The sequence below is a fragment of the Macrotis lagotis genome, chromosome 3 (assembly GCF_037893015.1).
Source record: "Macrotis lagotis isolate mMagLag1 chromosome 3, bilby.v1.9.chrom.fasta, whole genome shotgun sequence".
Taxonomy (NCBI): Eukaryota; Metazoa; Chordata; class Mammalia; order Peramelemorphia; family Peramelidae; genus Macrotis; species Macrotis lagotis.
The window spans coordinates 145,952,978-145,975,345 of NC_133660.1; the positions used below are offsets into that span (position 1 = coordinate 145,952,978).

Sequence of the window (22,368 nt, forward strand, 5' to 3'; positions counted from 1 at the left end):
AACAATGTATACCTTAACATCAACATGGGGCTGATGATCAACCTTAATTGAACTTGCTCATTCCATCAGTGCAACAATCAGGCACAATTTTGAGGTATCTACGATGGAGAATACTATCTGTATCCAGAGAAAGAATTGTAGAGTTTGAACAAAGACCCAAGACTGTTACCTTTAATTTAAAAAAAAGTGTTATCTTATGTAATTTTTGCTTTGTCTTATACTTTATTTTTTTCCCCAAGGATATGATCTCTTTCTCATCACATTCAATTTAGATCAATGTATACCATGGAAACAATGTAAAGAGTAACAGTCAATCTTCTGTGGGGGATGGCGGGAGAGAAGTGAGATTAGGAGAAAAATTGTAAAATTCAAAATAAACTTTTAGAAAAAGAAAATCTTGGTCCAACTTGGTTTGGAATCTTAAAGATATGAGTTCATGTCTGACCTCAGATACTGATGATGATGATGTTTGTCCTTTGTTCTGGAAGAAGACCATGACATCTGGGAAGTGATACTATGACATGTGTGTGACTTAAATTTGAGTGAGGGATGCTGTGGTAAGTCATCAGCCTCACTCTCTCCTCTGGAACCATCTGGCCAGATATGAATCAGGACAAATGGAGATGGCCCTGGATACAAGGCAATCAAGGTTAAGTGACTTGCTAGTACATAGTGAGTGTCAAGTGCCCGAGGCCAGATTGAGGACCTCAGATACAATCAAGGTAACCATGGATAAATCATTTAAGCTTTGTCTTCAGTTTTTTCAGCTGAAAAATGGAGATCTAATAGCATATATCTCAAAGGTTTGTTGAGAAGTTAAAATGAGATGATATCTGTCAAGTGCTTAACAGAGTCTCTGAAATAAATAGGCACTTAAAATTTTGCTCCTCTTTCTTCCCCCTCCTTCAAAATTCTCATTTATTTGAAAATATATTTCTAAATTTTCTACTTTATTATTAAAGAATTTAGAAACCTTTGACACTGTGGGGGGGGACCCTTCCAACCAGTTAAATAAATATTCAGTTAAGATAACTATTATGAAGGATCATATTCATGTTTCGTTTCATGACTAGATTCTTTAGGTAGTGTTTTTATATTCAGAATGTCTCTTGGTGTTCTCCTTTCTCCTGCTCTGAACACAATGAAATGAAGATGATGAACCTTTAGCTCTTGGTGTGTTTGGAACTCCAGTCTGACAGCAATAAACAAATTTATAAATACCTTGAAGGTAGAGATGATATTTAATATTTCTCATGTGTCCCCTGTATTGACTAGTCAGAGGGAGGGCCCATAGTAGCTGTAAAAGAAATACTTTTAGATTAGTTAAATGATTTATTTAATGAGTCATAAGAATTGATGGAAACTAACAATTTCCCTCCTGGATCACTGCATTGTTGTGGTGGAGGGGCTTGTGTAACTCAACTATGAGCTATACCTTGCAGTATTACACAGGATGGACAGGTCATAGTATAGACTTCTGACAAAAGGTGATCCACTAGAGAAGGGAATGGAAAATCACTTCATTATTCTTGCTGAGAAAACCCATGGAACATAGTCATGAAGACATGGACATAACTGAACCACTGAACAATAAGCAGTGCAAAACTCAGATTATGTTCTCTAGAAATTGATACACACAAACCTCCACCCCCACCCGAATACCATGGCTACTTTTAGGCTTGATGATTCACATTTAAGCTTTCATCAATTTTTTTCTGACTGGGGGAAGGTTCATCCTTAATACTCCTGTCTCTCAACTCCTGGTGGGGTTACTATATGGGTGCTGGGTTTAGTGCAGTCAAAAGATAGATGAGTTGTACTGCAGCCCAGAGATGCCATTTTTGAGCTATCCACCAACCTCAGCTTCCTAGATCACAGTAACTATTAGTTTCCCTTCTTTCTGCCCCATTGTCCCCTCATCTGACCATGATTATATCTCAACACAAATGATAAAATGATTAGAAACATGTTGACCTCAAACTTCAAAAAAATATTTTAGGAATCAATATGCCAGTGGATACAATGAGGACTGTATTTTGGGAAAGTTTTGCTTAAAAGTATGAACCATGATGCCAAAGAAGGTAAAATTGTTCATAGTTAGAAAAAATTATTTTTCTTATTTTTTAAGGGGTGAATATGGCTACTACATTTCTGAGAATGATTTCCAGTGCTGTTAGAATGACATCTTGCATGTTTATGCAAAATAAATTTTCTAATTTTTTGATCATATAGTACTGTAGTACATTAAAGATTATGAAGCTGAGCCAAACATCAGGTGTTCCAGAATTTCAAGTAGAGGCATGTGTTGAAGGTATCACATTGGAGTCTGGACAGTCTCATAATAAATGTAGAAGAGAAATGGCAATAAGTTCTTCAATAGCCCTTTTGTATAGCAATCTCTTCTTACCAAGGAGAATGGCAACTGATGACTGGTTGTTTTCTGTTTTTTAACCTTAAAAAAATCAAGCTGACAAGGTAATTGCATGCTTTTTTGATTATGACTATAGATAAAAGTGTTTACCAATGATTTTTTATTTGCTAAATATGATGACCTCATCATCATCCTTCTTGATTTAACTGAAATATTTAATACTGTTAACCATTCTCTCCCTCTGGATACTCTACTCTGGGGTTTTTCCCCCTCTTCTCTCTCTTATTTTTCCTTCCAGTTTGAATACTCCTTTTGATGTCTTGAGAGTTCATTCTTTTTTAGGTTTTTTGCAAGGCAAATGGGGTTAAGTGGCTTGCCCAAGGTCACACAGCTAGGTAATTATTAAGTGTCTGAGATCCGATTTGAACCCAGGTACTCCTGACTCCAGGGCTGGTGTGTTATCCACTGCACCACCTAGCCACCCCAAGAGTTCATTTTCTATAGTCAACCTCCTTAACTGAGGTTTATCTTGAGCCATCCTCTTCACATTTATTTGGCAATCTAATCAGCTCCAATGGATTTATTTATCATCTCTCTGCAAAAAAGTTTTTGTATATATGCATATGTCTGTATGAGTGTGTTTATATGCACACTTATTTATCTATATCTATATCTATCTATATTTTTATCTATATGAATGTCCATCAATTAAGGAATGGCTGAATTAGAATACATAGATGCTATGGAATACTATTGTGCTGTAAGAAATCATGAAGGGGATTGATTTCAGGAAAATCTCTGTTACAAAATGAAGTAGAAACAGGAGCACAACTTATATAGTAATAGCAAAATTGTATATAAAATTAACTTTGAAAGACTTAGTAACTGTAACAAGAATCACCAACCATAATTCTAAATGATTTATGATGAAAAATGGTAACCACCTCCAGTTAGAGAATCAACAGACTCAAAATGTAGATTGAAGCATATTTTTGTCTCTTTTTCTTGCTTTTTTTTTTAAAGGGGAGAATATGGCCATTACAGAAATTTGTTTTTATGACTATGCATATTTAAGTCAGTCACTTAACATTTATTAAGATCCTACTATGTAGCAGGCAATAGACTGAGTGCTAGAGAGAAAGAGGCAAAAAACAGTACCTACCCTCAAGAAGTTCATTAACTGATAATAGTAAAGGGTTTTGTTTTTCTTGACTTCTCAATGGATGGGGGAGGGTAGGAGGGAAGGAGAGAATTTGGAACTAAGAGTGAAATAAAATTGAATTCGAAAAGAAAATATATGCATATGTGTATATATTTACATGTACAATATATATAAAACATGTGCATATACATATACATATGTTTGTATAAACACATAGTTCTAGTCTCTCTTCTATTCCATTCACATACCTCCAACTACATATTATAGATATCTCAAAACCAAGCCCATCTTTCCCCCAAATCTTATTCCTCTTCTAAACTACTCTATTTTTGTCAAGGATTCCACCATTCATCTACCCAGTTCTACAACATTAATATTTTCTTTGATTTTTCACTCTCACTCACCTCACATTTCAGTCAATCCTTGGCAAATCTTGCTCTTTCTCCTTTTATAGCATCAGTCATGTACACTCCTTTCTCTCTACCTACCACTCTGTGTTGACTCTTTATCTCTCACCTAAACCACTGCAGTAGCCTTCTAATTGGTCTCCCTCTATGAAGTCTCTTTTCGCTCCAGTCTGTCTGGCACGAAACTATTCAAATGAGTTTCCTAAAATACAGATCTGATTATGGTACTTTCCTAATTAAATTCCGACTTAAATTAACATGTTAAGGGGTGGTTGGTTCAAATATTAATTGACCAATGAATCCATCAACAATTTTGAGTATCTACTAACTGCCAGACATTGTGCTAGGGGTAAGCATGTAAGTAGGAATAAGACAAAATGAGACAGTCCTTTTACTGAAGAAGCTTATGTCCTGTTGGGGGAGTATATATGTTATTTTACTTGCTCTACCAAAGAAGCTGATGGAAGACTAAGGAATTAGTTTAGTCTTTAAGTTCATGATTCAGTTCATGTACCATCTTCTCCAGGAAGTTTTCCTGGCACTATTTTTCTCCCCAGTTGTTAGTTGACTTTTCTACCTCCAATTGTTTTATGTTTACTTATCTGGGTCTATGTTGTTCCCAGAAGAATATAAAATGTCTACTGTGTCCCCAGTAAAATGTAAAAATCTTTGAGGGTAGGATTTTTTTTTTTCATTTCCATCTTTCAATTCAAAGAGCCTAGCCATTTCCTAATAAATTTAATTCTTTTTTTTTTAGGTTTTTTTTTTGCAAGGCAAATAGGGTTAAAGTGGCTTGCCCAAGGCCACACAGCTAGGTAATTATTAAGTGTCTGAGACCGGATTTGAACCCGGGTACTCCTGACTTCAGTGCCAGTGCTTTATCCACTACACCACCTAGCTATCCCTTAAATTTAATTCTTTAAAAATACCTGTTGACTTGGGTTGGATTAAGTTAAATACTCAGTTTTACTCACCTCTTTTAAAACAAGATCTCAGACTAGATCAAGAAAAAAATTTGAACAATCCAAATCGACATGCAAACAACCTCTCTCCCCAGGATCAGGTGCACTGGTACGAGTGTATTTCCTAAGGTCATTCATGGTCATAGCAACTGAGTGTATCATTGCTCTGACCTTGTGTGGGAAGGACTTTGGGAATATGCTCAGGCTAATAAAAATATTTGTGGTCTATATGAATTTTTTCTAGTTGTTTGGATGACTGACACACCACATCCCTCAAAGCTCTAAGCCTACAGTGGATATTCATGGAGCCACCTTGATCCAATCGGTCTGAGGATTAGAGAATCAAATTTGTCATAGAAGTGAGGCAAAAGCTTCAAGGTATTTTTTTCAGATAGCAACAAGTTTTAAAGATCTTCAAAGATTATCAAAGCTTTTTCATAGCACAACCCCCCAAACAAGTGGATATATGTGCTTGCACACACACACACACACACACACACACACACACACACACACACACACACACCAAGTGACAGATTTAATACTCTAAGTCACCATCTCTACCTTTTTCTTCTCCCTTCACCTGAATTTCTTCTTTTCCCACAAAGACGTCATGAAGAAATATAAAATATTGGGTGCAAAAAACTTGGAGCTATTAAAAAAAGAAACATACAATCTCATTGTCACTATTGAGCATTTCAATATCTGGTTAACTACAATGCTTTCATCTAGATCACACATTCCCTCAGTCCTTATTCACCTTTGCTTGCTCTATAGTTTCCCTACAATCCACCTGATTTTTTTCAGGCTTTCTTTCATTCAGGAAAATCACAAAATGCCAATTTTTCCTCTGCATCTACATCTTTAGAGTTGTGTATCTCTAAAAACATTAATATTTTGTCACATAGCCCTAAGAACATGCCCAAATTTGTAGATTGAGTATTGGAAGAAAGAAAGAAGTTACAGGTCATAAGGAAACCCATCTACTAAGTCTAAACAAAGAGACCATCTGTCATCAGAATGACAGATTTATAAACCAAAATGAGTAAAAATAAGGCTTGGGTTTATCTATCTATCTATTTGTTTATTTATTTATTTGTTTGTGTGTTTATTTATTTATTTATTCATTCATTCATTCATTTATTTAGGAGCAAAACCCTTCTTGGTACAACCAGATATTAACAAATAAGAAAACCACAGTCAATACATATTTGGAGCTTGGGGGACCTATAAGAAAATCAAGAAGAAACAGTGCTGATAATTCAATATCATTTATCTCTTTGATTGAGTATATTAGGGCCACTGGACTTTTAAGAAGCACAAATGTAAGAGGAGTAAAAATCCCTAACCCTGAGACCTATACCTACATTTTTATATATGGAACTTGCTGCATACATACATGCATATATAAACAGAAGGCATTACATTCTAAGGGTAAGTACCACTAGGTAGATGGTGCTATTCATTCTGGGCATCTACAACTTCATTGGCAGGGTGTAGATCTCATGCCTTGCTACTGGAGACTAGTTCTAGTTATAGGTGGCCCCCAATCCAGTCAAATTTATCAATAGCCCTATGTCTGTACATATTTTTAATTTCTTACAGTCAATTTTACCATTAGATTGTTAATTAAGAAGCATTGAACATAATTTTAAAAAGTGGTTTTTCAGGAGTATTACACTCATGCATATATATATATATATATATATATATATATATATAATAAATATATAATATTTATACATTCCCTCCCAGAAATAGGTCATAAAGTTATATTAAAGGGGATGGATATCCTATGTTGAGGCTTAGAATTTCTTTCTTTTTTTTATAAGGCAAATGGGGTTAAGTGGCTTGCCCAAGGCCACACACAGCTAGGTAATTATTAAGTGTCTGAGACCAGATTTGAAACCAGGTACTCCTGACTCCAGGGCCGGTGCTTTATCCACTGTGCCACCTAGCTGCCCCTGAGGCTTAGAATTTTTGAAACATTTTGAGCTCTTAGGAGGAAATAGATAAAAGTACTCATATTTTTCTTGCCCTTCCTCCCAATACATTTTTAAAGGATAATATAAAATAAGAAATATCCTTGCAGGTGGGTTAGTTCTGAATCCACATCAGTTGAAGAAGCATCATTAGCCTTGTGACTTTGAACAAGTCACTTCTCTGGGCCATAGTTTCTATATTGTCAAAATGGTAATTGGGTTATGTGAAATTTTAGTAATTTTCCCCAAACTTGTAGGCTTTCCCATTAATTATTTTTTTTAAATTCAGGGAGTTTTTTACTTTAATCACTCACTTCTAGAGAGTTCTTATAAAATTATATATATATATATGTATATACATATACATATATATGTATATGTATATACATATATATATACATATATATATATATATATATATATATGTACTCTTTCATTCCTTAATCTGTCTCATTAGTCAGTCACTCAACCAATCACAACCACCTTAGCCAAGACCAGTCAGACTAGTTCCATTTAAATTGCTAGTGATTTCTTTCCTTAACTTCATTTAGTTCACAAAGCTGCTGGTATAGCCTGGGATGCCAAGGCTTGGCTGTAGTTCTTGGGCACTCCTCAGGGCCTCTGCATTGCTGATCAAAGATGTACCAGTAAGTAAGATGACTCTTAACTTCTCAAATTTAAGGTGATTTCTAGTTTAAAATAGGACAAATAATGTTATAGATATGCCTGACATACTAGTCTGTGTAAGTATTAGAGAAAATATTTTCTGAAATTTCCCTTGAAATCATCTCAAGAAAGAGATTTCTGTGGTTTGTTTTTATTTTCAGATGATCAGATTGTTTTTTCCAGAGATCATTATTATGTAAAATTTGGAAACGTATTTGAATGGTTACAAGTAATAGTTATGTCATGAAAAGAATGGCTATTGTTTATTTCACAGTAGAAAATGATTTTATTTTGTGGCTTTAAAAAAAGTGTTTTTTATTTTCTAGTGTATGTGTGAGAAATTAGATAAAATAAGCCTTATTAGTGGTTATTTTTATTCATAATGTTTATACTATTGTAGCATAATGTACCATTTTAGAAATTTTAAAAGAAAATATAGCAGATTGTAAACTCCTTGATGCCAGAGACAGTCTCACTTTTCTATTTGTATTTCTAGTGTCTAGTACAGATCCTGGTACATAGTAGATACATGTTGATTGATTGGAGATTAGGCTAATTCATCATGATGACTAGAATTATAAAAGATCCACTACTAAATCTGAGTGAATTCACTAGAAATGATTCATAGATTCAGTTTAACGAACTGTTGTGGTTTAGGCCCTTTCTGACTTCAAAAATCTTAGAAAATTGATGAATCAGTGATTTGTTTTCTTCCTTCTACATCCATCCAAATTAAAAATCATAATAAGGCTTGAGTGTGATATTTTTCACTTTGAAAGTATCTTCAGATTAAACATTTGCTTGCCCTGAGTTATATTTATTGAGAGTTGACCAGTTGCTTTTTAATAGGAAGTTCACTATTCCATAAGACTCAAAATAGTTTTAGCACTGAAAGCACTGTCAGAGGTCATTTAGTCCAACCTCTTTATTTTGCAGGTGAGAAAAACTTAAGTCCTGGGGAAGTGAAATAACATTCTTAAGGTCACACAGGTAGTGTCAGAGGTAGGATTTGAACCATGTACTCCCATTGTACTAAGCCTTTTTCTAAAGGGGAAAATAAGCGAAAAATTAAAATGAGAAAAATAAGCATATACCTTCATTCCTCCTATCACTCCTTCATCTTCCATTTCTTAATAATAAAATGTATATAAATATAATTTAGATATCTATTTAATTATTTAGAAAATTCTCATAGAATTTGGTGTTTTCCCAGTTCATAGCACAAAAATCAAAGATTTTGAGCTGGAAGGGACTTAAAAAGGCACAATCCTCTTGATGCTTCCAAGCTGATTAAAATTTCATCAGATTTTTCAAGGCTCCCTATCCATTGTTGTCCTAGCAAACTGGGTTGTTACTTTTCAACCTATGACTCTCCTGCTCCTCCCTCATTCTCCTTATCTTCGAAGATCTTAAGAGGTTCATGAAGCCTCTCTCTCAGTTTCAAAACTAATATCATATCTTGCTCACACCTGATCTGAAGAATGAAATGTTTGACTTAGAATGGAAGGCTGGCAAGGCAGAGGTGGGGTGGTGGGTGGAGGATGGTGAGTATTGGAAAAAATAGAAACCCTAATTTGCTTCTTCTCAGAAGTAGCATCCACATTCCCAGTACAATATTTTAGAATAAAATAAATGTACCTTTAGCAAAATGAAACAATAAATATGGATTTGAAATGCCATAAAGCATAGAAATTTGTATGAATTCACAAGTTAGTGTGATAGATATTAGGGAGGGAATAAGTGAGAAGGAATTGAATGCAATTTTCAAGATTCATGTAGTATTTCTGCCAAGAGGAAATTATAAGAGAAAAAACTTAAAGGTTTCAGTGGCAAGATAGAAGACAATAGGTAGATAAAGTGCTGAGGGGTTGAGGGTGGAGTTAAAGTAGGTGTTGAGACCAATTGAATTTTACCAATTTTGGCATTTCCCTTAAACTTTTATTTTAATCCATTTCCCCTCCCCCCCCCAGCATGGGGGAAAATAAATTCATTATTAAATCATAAAAGCAGAGAAAGTTTGCATGTAGATTGGTGATGAGTAGGTAAAGGAATACTTTATAGGGAGATAGCATAAAGGAGTAGAAAAGTGCTGGATATAGTCAGAGTATTTGGGTTCAAGTCCTGATTGCCATTTGTTTCCTGGGGAATCTTGAACATATCCCTTCTTGGGGTTCCTCATTTAGAACTTCTAAGTTCTCTTTTAGTTCTAAATTTATGTTCTTATGAACAGTAGCAAGGGTGGGTTTGGGAAGGGTAGAAGGCTATTCTAAGAAGGCCTAATTCATAATTCACAAGCTAAGGATGAATGAAAGAAAAGGCTAAATTAAATTTGAATAAAAAAATTAAATGTAGATAGAGTTACGTGGAAGATCTCAAGGCATTACAAAATGGACACAACTTTTTGAAAAGGAAATCAAGGTGGATGGAGGGTGGTGATTTTATAATCTATTAAATTGAAATAGGTCAGTTTTTTAAAGAGGCCATTCTTTGTCTTATTTAAATCAACATAATCAAATCTTAATAGGCACTGCCTCTGCTCTCATCCTTCTCCTCTTAATATCTGAGTGAGAGCACTGTATTCACAGAGACAACAGCATTTATAGTAATGCTAATTATAAAAGAAAGGATGCTTTTAAAAGGGATGAGAAGCTAAAGGGAGGCTACTAAGAACAATTTAGGGAGTTTGAGTGAAACAGGGAGGAGTAATCTCATGTACCTGCTGGAAGAAAGTCATTTGTTTGACAGGAAAACTTGAATGAAAGACATAAAGCTAAAGATGACATTCTCAGGAGAGTCTACTTGTCTAAAGGACACTGATCACTAGGGTCCTAGTCTTGTGCAATTAGTTATAGTTTGGAAACCAACACATTTTAGAGTTGTAGTGGGCTAAAAAAATTGGAGGTAAGACTTGAAAAATTTAACTTGTAATTGAGGAGATAGAAAAACACACACATATGTAGAAGAGGTGTAAATGTAGTCACAAAGAAATTTATAGTTAAGTACAAATTAATGAAATGTAATGATATTTAATGGAGAGAGCTACCTAGGGTCACTGACCTTAAGAGGAACTGTTAAAACCTGTCAAAGCCATAGGGAGAATATGAATATGACTATTTATAAACCAGCTCTTTTAGTGGTGGCAAAGATTTGGAAACTGAGGGGGCTATCCATCAATTGAGGAATGGTTGAACAAGTTGTGATATATGGTTGTGATGGAATACTGTTGTACTATAAGAAATGAAAAGCAGGATCCTCTCAGAAAAACCTGAAAAGATTTCCATGAACTGAAGCAAAATGCAATGAGCAGAACCAGGAGAACATTATACAGTAGTAACAGTATTGTACAATAATCAACTATGAATGACTTAATTTTTCTTGGCAATACAACAACCTAAGACAATTTAGGAGGACTAATAATAATAATAATAATAATAATAATAATAATAATAATAATGTTATCCTCCAGAGAAAGAACTGATGGGGTTTGAATGCAAATCAAAGTATACTTTTTTTAAACATTATTTTTATTTTTATGTTTGGTCTAGGTTTTCTTTCACATGACTATCATGGAAATATGTTTTGCAAGACTGAACATGCATAATTCAGCTCAAATTGCTTGCCTTCTCAATGGGGGGGGAAGAGAAGAAAGAGGAAGAGAATTTTGAACTCAAAATTTTAAAAAATGCTAAAATAGTTTTTGGACATAATTGGGGAAAATATTTGTAAAAAATAGGGAGGAGCAATAACACCTCACATTGATGCTCTGCACAATGTCCCAACAGTCCTGTATTTAGTTAGCCTTTGATGGGCAACAAATTTCATGCAACTTTAGATTCTTTTTGTTCTCATTTAATCTTGCCTTAAATTAAGACTTTTTTCTCTTCCTTTGCCCTCCTTCCTTTCCATATTTAATCAAAGAAATCAAAGGAAATCAAATCAAAATCAAGGAAAATCAAAACCTTTCTAGCAAACATACATTTATTTTGTTTCCTTATCACTTATTCTTCAATTTGTTTATAATTAATTTTTGTGTGTGTAAATGAAGATCATTTTAGTTTAATGACTGGATGAACTTTCTAGATAAAGTCACAAACAATGACTTTGGAAGTATGTAATTCAATGGTCTCATAAAATCTTCTAAAAATTTGTTCTAATATATAAATATCAACGTCTACTATTAATCATTTTCATCTACTATTTTATATCTAATTAAAACATTGATTTTTATCATTTTCTTATCTCAACATTCCTCTGACATTTGTTACAGTTGCATAATTCTAAGCATTTAGGAGACAGTGGTCAGAACATGTTAGAGTTTGAATCAGGAAAATCTGTATTCAAATCCTGCTTTAGCTCTTTCTTGATGAACTCATGAAAGTAATGACACAGCATTGCTCTTAGAATGGCAAAAAGAATCCCTAGGGTTACAAGAAACCTGGATATAATTTAGTGTAAGCAGAAATATTTATCTCATTAGTCTTTCTAGCTATTTCTCTTTTGGTCTTAGTTTTCTCATCTATAAAATAAGGATAATAACATTGCCTACCTTACCAGGTTGTTGTACCAAGCAAAAGAAATAATATATGTAAAATACTTTACAAATTTTAAAGTACTACATGAATTTAAACTACTATTATTTTTTTATTTTTATTTTTTTAGGTTTTTGCAAGGCAAATGGGGTTAAGTGGCTTGACCAAGGCCACACAGCTAGGTAATTATTAAGTGTCTGAGACCAGATTTGAACTCAGGTACCTGACTCCAGGGCTGGTGCTTTATCTACTGCGCCACCTAGCCGCCCCTAAACTACTACTATTTCTTTTTTTTTTTTTTAACAGTATTGGAATGAGTAAGATTTTAATATCACCAAAAACAGGACAAAATACAATTCACATTTAAGGGAATGAGAGAGTTGAAGTGTCAGGAATCTAGAATTCCAAATGTATTGAAGATTTTTATTCAGTGGATAAGAAGTATCAGAGAGTGACATATTCACAGCTGTACTTTAGAAATAATTTAGAAATATATACTTATAATAACAGTCCAGGTTAGAAATATGAGAGCTTAAAGTAGAATAGTTAGTGACAGTGGCATGTAAAAGGGAAGTGGTTTTCAAGAAGCAAACTCTGGAGACAGAATGGATATAGAAGCTAAGGGAATTAGAATACTCGAAAGTCCAAATGTGTTTAATGAATAAAACAGAATATTAACAAAAGGAGGTATTTGGAGATAAGTCTGACATTAAAATAATTTTTAAAACAATCTGTTATACAGAAACAAAGCAGCATACTTTCAATTTCATTTTTTCCTTTAACTCAGATTTTCCTAGAATTTACTATATATATGGTCAAAATTTTATTTTGTCATTGTCAATTAATTTAAACCATAATAATTTTAACATTCAGAAATATATTTGAATTGAGCTATCCTCCCTTCTCAAAAGTAGATTTCTGAAAATAATCTGAATTAAAAATCTGTAAAAATTCTTCTTCAATTCTGTTGTAATGGAGTAACTGATCTTCTAATCCATAGTTGTCTATCAACTGAGTAAGGCTTAGTAGCTTGTTCTCCACAGACAATGTTGATTGCAGTTCAAAAAGCAACAGTTGGCTACTACTTCACTTCTTTATCAAAGATTGTAAATGTGAAAGGTCATTCTTTGACCTATACATTTTGGTCAATTTTAGTCTTCGAAGAATTTCTTCCTTCTCTTGAGCTTGCTTCAACAATTTCATCTTTCCTTCAAGCAATTCTTGCTTGCCAACATTATATCCTTCTGAAACCATCTGGGGAAGATTATCTTGCAGAGTCCTTATGACAAGGGGTTTGCTTCTATAAACACCAACATCCTTTAAGCAGTCTTTCAAAGACAGATTTTCTTCAGATGCTTTTTCTATATTTTTACAATTTTCTGGAGACCCGGTGGAAGAAGTTGCTTCCTTTGAAGTGGTAGAGTTATTTTCAGTATCTATTTTAGGACATTTTGCCACAGTATAATAGGAATTAAATGAGTTTCTTGTTTTCTTTAAGCGTTCTCTAAGTGTTGCACTCATCAACTGTTTCCCTGAACTATTATTGTGGTGAAGCGCCAGGGTCGCACAGGCCTTGGGAGGCGCAGGTGAGGACGGACTTGTAGCAGACGGACTCTCCATCTTCAAAGTGGGGTGTGGGCTCTGAGGCGACGTCCGGCAGGGGAGCGGCACCCCCGGGAGGCCGGCGCCGGCCCCGTTCCGCCCGCGGCCCGACAACTACTACTATTTCAATAGAAAAAAGAACCAATAGAAATTGAGGAAAGAAATAATAGTCTTAAGTATACAGAGGAAGGCAAAACAACCAAACCTAAAGGAATGAATCACACATCATTATTTAAGTTCTATTGACTAAACAATCTAGAAAAAATTCTTTTATTTATCCTTATATTGTTTTACATTTTATTTCTTTAAATAGTTATAAAAGGAGACCCACCAAATTCTTTAAAAAATATTTTTCTGTACCTATGAAGTCTAGCTAACATAATGTTTTTCTCATTCCCCATATTAAAGATATCTACTTTTAGAATCTGATTTTAGATTCTAAATCTATATTTTAATATTATCTTTTGAAAGAAATTTTTAATCATTTAAGATTATTCCTTAAAGAAGATATTGGTGAACTCATAGACATAATGGCACTCAATTGCCAGCTGGAAGAGGGATCCCTAAAATGTTGGAAGAAATATGTATATAATTTAGTGTAAAATACAATCATATTAATGTATTTTAATGATGTGCCATAGATTACCATACCATTTCAATGAGCCAGGTGTGAAATTTATAATATTTAAATAACCCCTTTTGTCTAAATATTGAAGAATAACAAAAAGATTAAATCAACCAAAGCATCTACATTTAGAGAAGAGAGATTGGCACTCTAACAAGGACTCCTCATCCCCATAATCATGTTTTTATGCTTCAACAGTGGCACTAATTAAAGATGGCTCTAACCTCCTGGATCACATGAGATAATATTTGTAAAGTGCATAGTATAGTACCTGGTGTGGAATTAATAAATGCTTGCTTATTTTTCTTCTCTCCTTCCTCAGGAGGATCTGTTGCCCAGTCCAATGGTAGCAAGGAATTTGATTGAATTAAAGTTTTAGTTGTGCTACTTAGCTTTGACTTAGTTGAAGATAAAATTTTGGGGAGGTTTCTCGGGTTATGCTCCCCATATTGCTTCTTAGATTATTCTATACTGAGGAGATACATGCTCATAGAATCATAGAATTAGAGTGGTCAGGGACCTTAGAGACCATTTTTAATCCATCTTGCAAATATGGCTACTGAGACTTTTGAGTTGAGATGTTTTGTATAAGGTCTCAAAGATAACAGTCTGAGCCATGATTTGGATCTAAGTCCTCTCATTGTTTGATCTGTCTCTCTTTCCCCTCTACGATAGTATGTAAGTATTTATATACACACTTATCTGTACTTACCCTCATTCTCAACAAGTCTAATTGTTTAGAAGTATAAAACTATTTTGATAAGCTCAGGTGTGACTTTTTTCATCTTTGACATGGGCTGATTAGAAAGCAATGATACACTCACTATATGCTGAGAATGAGGAATAAAGCTGTTGTAATACTGCAGTATGTCAGACCCTATTTGTTAAAAATTCTCTGGGGATATGGCAACAAAGAAATTGTGTGTGTGTGTGTGTGTGTGTGTGTGTGTGTGTGTGTGTGTGTGTGTGTTTTCACTGAGAATAAGTGAATCCAGAAACATGCTTCTTCTTCAGAAATTGGAAATATGTTGCCCTAGAGTCCACTCCTTTGATCAGTTCCCAGGCCATCATATTACTTTGGTACCCATTTCACCAACTGCTTTCTTCTTCTTTTTATCACCCAGCTACTAGGGAGTCAAGAGTCATCTGATGTGGGGCATTTGCTTGTAATGGGTGTCTAATTGCTACATTTATAGGGTAACTGGACCAGGAGCATTTTGGTAAATATTTAACAATGTGCTCTATGAGAAAAAAAATGTGTCAAAATGGTTAATTATATGACCATTTTCTTTATTCCTTTCTTAATAAATAAAATTAATTAATAAATACATCAAGCTCTGTCTTAAAGTATTTGCCAGTTTGTGAGGAGTAAATATTCAACTGAAAAATTAAAAACCAGTTCTGGTGAGTTGGTATGAACTGACTCCATAATACCCCATATTGCACCTTACCTCCAGAATTTGTCCACAACTCGATTTGTCTAGGCTTCAGAAACCTATTACATTTCTGTATAGCATACACAGAGAATGAATACATTCTCTGTGTCAGTATAGTACCTCTGAGATTTTTAGAATCATAAATAATAATTAGTTTATACAGTATCACTCTTTGAGTAGTTCAAAGGAGTATAAGACTTCATTACACATCACATTCTGTCTCAAGCAGGCAGATATTGTTATTTCTTTTTTGGAAATGTAGAAACCAAAGTATGGCAATATTAAGTATCATCTAAAGATAAACATTTAGTAGCTGTGTTTCATGACTCCCAGGCAAGTAGTCTGACCACATGTCTCTTCTAATTGACTGATTAAGATGTCTCATTTCACTAATTACTATTTTTTCTTGATTTCGTCAGTAAATATGGCATTTATACTCCTAAAGGGTCTAATTATGATTAGAAGATAATCTTGACAATAGCCATCTGAAGAAGGCAAATAGCAGGAATTGTCTCCATTTTATAGACTAAGAGACCGATGCACTAAAGATAGTTATTTGCATTCAGGCAAGTGATTGAGTAAACAAATCAAGTGGTAGAAATCAGTGATAGAGATGAGTATATAGAACAACTTACAGTAATACAGAATATTAGAGTTGAAAGAAACTCTGAAAATTAAGTGACTAGTCTATGGCCATGCATCTACTGAGAGCCAGAGATACCACTGAAACCTAGATTTTAACTTTGAGTTCTGGTTCCTTAATTTTGCTTCTGTTTCTGAGGAATCCTGTCCTATTGGATCCCAACTTCATGAAGTCATGCTAACCTTGAGTATTTAAAAGTGAAAAATGACCCAAGTGGTTATAATCTACTGGGCTAATACAGTATAGACACAGATAATTACAATACATGTGGGCAAAGAAGAAAATCTGGACAAAATGCTGCAGGACAGGGGATTTTTAACTTGGAGTTCATATACTTAAATTGTTTTAAATTTTATTATTTATTTACATTTAGCATTCTTTTTTTTTAAAAAAAATTTCCTCTATACCACCTAGCTTCCCCCTTTTAAAAAATATTTTTGAATGTCAAATTCTCTCCCTTCTTCCTCCCTCCCTCACTTTCTGAGGAGTCAAATAATATGATATCAATTATAGGTGTGAAATCATGCAAACATTTTCTTATTCCAAAAGAGCAAGGAAAATAAAGTGAGAAAATTGTCTTTTATCATTGTATTGTCTTTTACAGATGATTATCATTATAATCTTCCTATGTAATTTTTGATGACTGTATTTCAATGTAATTAGTTTCATTTGTAGTTCTCTATATTTTATTCTATACATTTAAAACACTATTCTGAGAAGAGATCCATAGCTTTCACCAGATTGCCAATGGGGTCCATGGCACAGAAAAAACTAAGAACTCTTGCTCATAGAAAATTTGAGGAGGAAGAGAAAATTTTGAATATCAGGAAAAGTCTTAGTACAAAACCTGGAAAACAGAGAAAAAATTTAGTAGGTAGAGATAAAGTAGGAATGTAGGTCCAGACTTGAATTATTATTATGTGGTTGCATGAATGTGGGAGACAGAAGCCAAACTTTGGGACATACAATATATGAAGGGGAATAATGAGAAAGAAATTTTGGAAAAATCACTTGACAGATCATGGAGGACCCTGGCTCCTTATCCTTGTCCTTTTCTTTAACTCTTCTTTATATCTTTTAAAATGTTTCCTTCTTTTTTTAATGCTAAATTCCTTGAAAATTACACTATGCCTTATTTCCTCTTCATTTCATTTCTTCCTAATCTCTTGTCCTTGAACTTTATTTTTTCCACCCATCACACCACTAAAAGCTGTTTCCTTATGTGACTCCAATGACTAGTTGCCAAAATCAATGCTTTTTTCCCCACGGGGTTTGGTCTTTTCAGTATCTCTGACCATGATTTCGTTTCTTGACTTCTGTGATATTAAGCTATTCTGATTCTACTATTACAGATAGTGTGACAGAGTTGAAAATCTGTTAAACTTGAATGTAAAAAGCATTTGTTAAGTGCATACTATCTGTCAATCACTGAACTAAATACTGGGAATATAAACAGAAAAATCAAGACAATCTCTTTCTCAAGGTCCTCCTACTCTATTTGGTAGAGACACTCTATACAATAAAATTCAACTGTAGAATAACTAGAGAGTCCTAGAAATTCTAAGAATGTAGCAAAAGAAAAGATGGAAAGGTTTAGGTGTCCTGCCTTGGTAAGTTATATGACAGTACCAGGGATCTGTAGAGCATAGATAAATCTCAGAAAACTTTGGGATGCAATAGCGGGGGGGGATGATACAAATCATTGGGTCTCTTGAGCTCTCAAGGTTACTCACTGCTAAGCCTGAACACATCTATCTCAAGATTGATGTTTGACCACATGGTCCAATCAGATAATGAGAAGTACCTGGAGTCATGAAGATCTGTGTTCATTTTCTCCCTCTGACACCTACTACTTATATGTATTGCTTAACCTCTCCATCTCAAACCAATGAACTCATGCCAGATGAGAAAATAAAATATATTCTCATATAGAGACTATCAAATATCCCTGATCAACATTTTTTGGCAAGGCAGTGGGGTTAAGTGACTTGCCCAAGGTCTCATAGCTAGGTAATTATTAAATATCTGAGTTGGAATTGAACTCGGGTCCTCCTGACTCCAGGGCCAGTGCTCTATCTACTGTGCCACCTAGCCTACCCCCCCACCTCCCCCATCAACTTTCTACATGTAAATGTGTATAATAATACTAGTACTACCAACCTCACTGGGTTGCTGTGAGGGAGGCATTTTGCATATGCTATAGAAATATGAGTTATTATTTCTTCTTTGTCTCCACAGACTCTTCTTTATTCCATTTTCTAAGTCGCTGTCTACAACTTTCTCTTTTCTCTCTACATTGAGTAATCTTATCCAGTCCCTCAATTTCCACTGTCATATCTCAAACTTTATTTTTCCTACATAGTCCTAATTTCCTTTTCAAATTCTAGTCTACATTTCCAACAAATTGTTAAACAATTCCATTTGAGCATCCCACAAATACCACAAACCCAGCACATCCCCAAACATAGCTTATCTTCCACAGTGTCACTTATATTTGTTTTCTCCTTCACCTTCCTACAGTCATCATCTATCATTCTACCATACCATTTACTAGTTGCATGACATTATTCAAGTCATTTAACCTCTTTGAGTTTCAATTTCCTCATCTGTAAAACAGAGCAATTTTATTTATTTAGTTTTATTTTTTATTTTTTGCAAGGCAATGGGGTTAAGTGGCTTGCCTAAGGCCACATAGCTAGGTAATTAAGAAGTATCTAAGGCCGGATTTGAACTCAGGTACTCCTGACTTCAGGGCCAGTGCTCTATCCACTGCGCCACCTAGCCACCCCAAATGAAACAGTAATTTATTATTTATACTACTGCTGCTGCAACAACAACAACTCTACTACTAATTGGCAGTGAGATATAGTGCATAGAAGGTTGTCCTTGGAGGCAGAAAGAGTTGGGTTGAAGTTCTTTTTCTGATACCCATGGTTGTATGATTCTGGGCAGCACCTTTAATTCCTCAGTATCCTGAAATCATTCTCTCAAGTTCTAAAGTTGACAATTTTCCACAGTGGAGAATGTTTCATCACTGAGAACTTCCCACACTGATGAAATTACAGGTCTGGACCAATTATTATTGTTATTTGAACTACTGAAATTTCTTACTAATGTGTTTCCCTGCCTTTATTATCTCCCTTTGCAAATCTAACCTATGTATAAATAGCAAAGTAGTTTGGAGCATGTTGTTCCCCTGACTCAAAACAACTTTAATACTGACATTTGTTTACTAAATAGAGTCCAAATTCTAAATGTTAAATTCATTAGTGTAGCTTTTTAGGTTCTCTACAACATGATTCCACCTTATCTATCTGTACTCAATTTCTCCTTACTTCCTTTGTAAAGATCTTGATTTTGTGAAAAGAATTGTGGATTTGAATTCAGAAAACTCGGGTTCAAATCCTGGCTCACTTAACTATATGATTTTGGTTAGTAATTTAATTACTCTGGGTCTTAATTTCCTCATTAGTAAAATGAAGGAGCTAGACTCAATGATCTTTAAGATCTCTTCCAGTTTTAAATCTGTGATCCTCTGATCATTTAGTCTAGTCAAACTATGCCATTAATTGTTTTCTGAACATGCCCCTGTGCTTTTTCTTTCCTTTGTGTCTCTTTATTCATGCTTTTTTTTCTTTTTTTGGAATAAGCTTCTCTAACTCCACTTGTCAAAAATATTATCATCCTTCTAAATCCCAATCAAATATTACTTCCTTCAACAATTCTTTCTGTATATATTTTCCAATGTCCCTGAATTTTCTACTATTTCTCCTCACTTTTGGACCTTGGGCTGAATTTATTGTGGATTTATCTTTCTCTTTCCTTTATGTTTTTTCCCCCTCAACATAGACATATGATTGAAAGTTTCTTGAATATTGTGTCTTTTTATCTTTGCTTCTCATTTTTTGCTTAATACAGAATCTTGTACATAGTAGTATTTTATAAATATTTGTTTCAATTGACTTGTTGGTTCACTGAGCTAGTATTTATCAAGTTGTAGATTTCAATTATCCAGGACACTGACTAATAATGAATATTGTAATGATAGTAATTATAAACTTGTGTAAAAGTAGATGATCATTTTTATTAGTTGCTATTGCATACCAAAAATCCATGAGGTAGATCAGCAGAACTATTAAAAGAGCCAAAGAGGTCAAGTATACTGGAAAAAGCATATAGACCAGGGAATACTTTCTGGTTAATGTAGTAAGTTCATGTCACTTAAAGTAAGTCACAACCTCCCAGTGTCTCAGTTTTCCTACTTGTAAAATGGAAAAGATTAATTATCTATTATATAACTTACAGCGTTATAGTCAAGACTAATGGATACATGTAAGTAAAGAATTTTGAGCATGTCATAAAAATTAAAAAGTATACTCAAGCAATTATTAAGTAATTTGACCCACATTCCAAAGTGGTGGTAAAGCCAGAGTCTGAGATCTCAGATATTAATATTTTAGCTAGAATGACTGATTAGTTATCATGACTGATAACTAATCTTAGACAGAAGTATCATCAGAAATATTGGTGCAGAGTAGAGTTGATTGGGTATTACTTGCTGAGATCATCTTCATAGGCAGAAATCACAAGAAATACAGCAAATATAATTCCTCCCTTCTCAAGCCTTCTTTTCTCAGAGGAAATTATTAAATGAAAGCATTCTACGTTAATGACAGCTGATTTCCCCCAATTATTTTCCCTATTCGTTCCATCTTTTGCTCTTGGAAGCTTGGGTCTCCCAGTGAACATTGTTTTCCTGCCCACTCTTCCCAGTGTAGAGTGCTTCTGCTCTTTTATTTCCCATGAGATGGCTACTCTTCTTTTTTCATAAATTTGTTCTTAAAATATTTTAATAACTGTATTTCCATGTAATTGACTTTCTCTGTAATCTTATATATTTTATTTTATAAGTAAAAAAGTATTCTGAAAAGTCTATAGGCTCTACTAGATTATCAACGGGGTCCATGACACAAAAATTGATTAAGAACTGATCTGGGGCGGCTAGGTGGCATAGTGGATAAAGCACCAGCCCTGGAGTCAGGAGTACCTGGGTTCAAATCCGATCTCAGACACTTAATAATTACCTAGCTTGTGTGGTCTTGGGCAAGCCACTTAACCCCATTTGCCTTGCAAAAACCTAAAAAAAGAAAAAGAAAAAGAATTGATCTAATTCAATATCTGCCCTTATTCTTGGGAATACATCAAAATCTCAAAATCTGTGTTGAGGTACTCTCAAGCATCCTAGACTCATTGTTTATTAATCTTCTAAACTTTCATGACCTATATTTTTTGTTAGTACTGTCTCTTTACTTTCTGCTTACTCTTACTCTCTTCAATTTCTATTTAGATATCCATTATGACCCTTCAGGAAAATATGTTTCCTAATGGAAGAGGGTCTTTTGTTTTGTCTTTGCAACTCAAGCACCTAAACAGTGCTCAATACCTTAAAGTTTTTGCTTCAGAGTGATTGCATTAATATGGAGAACTCAAGGTGAGAAAACTCCCTTCCTCATTCAGATTTATAATTTGAACTATAACTTGTACTCTTAGTGAATAGCCTGGAGTACAAAGATTAAATAACTTGATCCTATTTGCAAGGCTAGTGTGTTCCAGAAGAAAGACTTAAATTGAGTCTTGCTGACTTCGAAGTTTGCCTACTTGGAGCTAGACCAAATTATACGGCAAGTAATCACTTCTGTGTTTTTTAAATATATCAATGGAAACAGTGAAATAATTAAGAAATTTGCACAAAATAAGCCCTCAAGAAATGATTATTAAACTGATTTTATTGCAAAATTGAATTAGTAAAAGGAAAAAACTTTACAAGTATACTCAAACATCTCCAATTTGGATTCATTGAAATTAGCTCTTTGCCTTTTTCTCAATTCTTATTCTTTTTGACCTCTCTGCAGTCTTTGACACTGTCAAACACCTTTTCTCATAGTCTGTTCTTGCTAGATTTTCAAGACCTCTGATATTCTTC

The 22,368-nt window shown here is 34.2% G+C and overlaps 1 protein-coding gene and 1 pseudogene across 1 annotated transcript in view; one reads left to right on the forward strand and one right to left on the reverse strand.

The window, feature by feature from the left end:
* The first annotated feature begins 7,443 nt into the window (after positions 1 to 7,443).
* Positions 7,444 to 22,368, forward strand: part of TMPRSS11E (transmembrane serine protease 11E) — a 66,235-nt gene continuing 51,310 nt past the window's right edge. Inside the window, exon 1 of the mRNA XM_074229321.1 lies at positions 7,444 to 7,531. Within this exon, the coding sequence (XP_074085422.1) occupies positions 7,524 to 7,531 (8 nt within the window). The 5' untranslated portion in view covers positions 7,444 to 7,523. The remainder of the gene's footprint in view (positions 7,532 to 22,368) is intronic.
* Positions 12,971 to 13,724, reverse strand: LOC141517147 (swi5-dependent recombination DNA repair protein 1 homolog pseudogene; annotated as a pseudogene).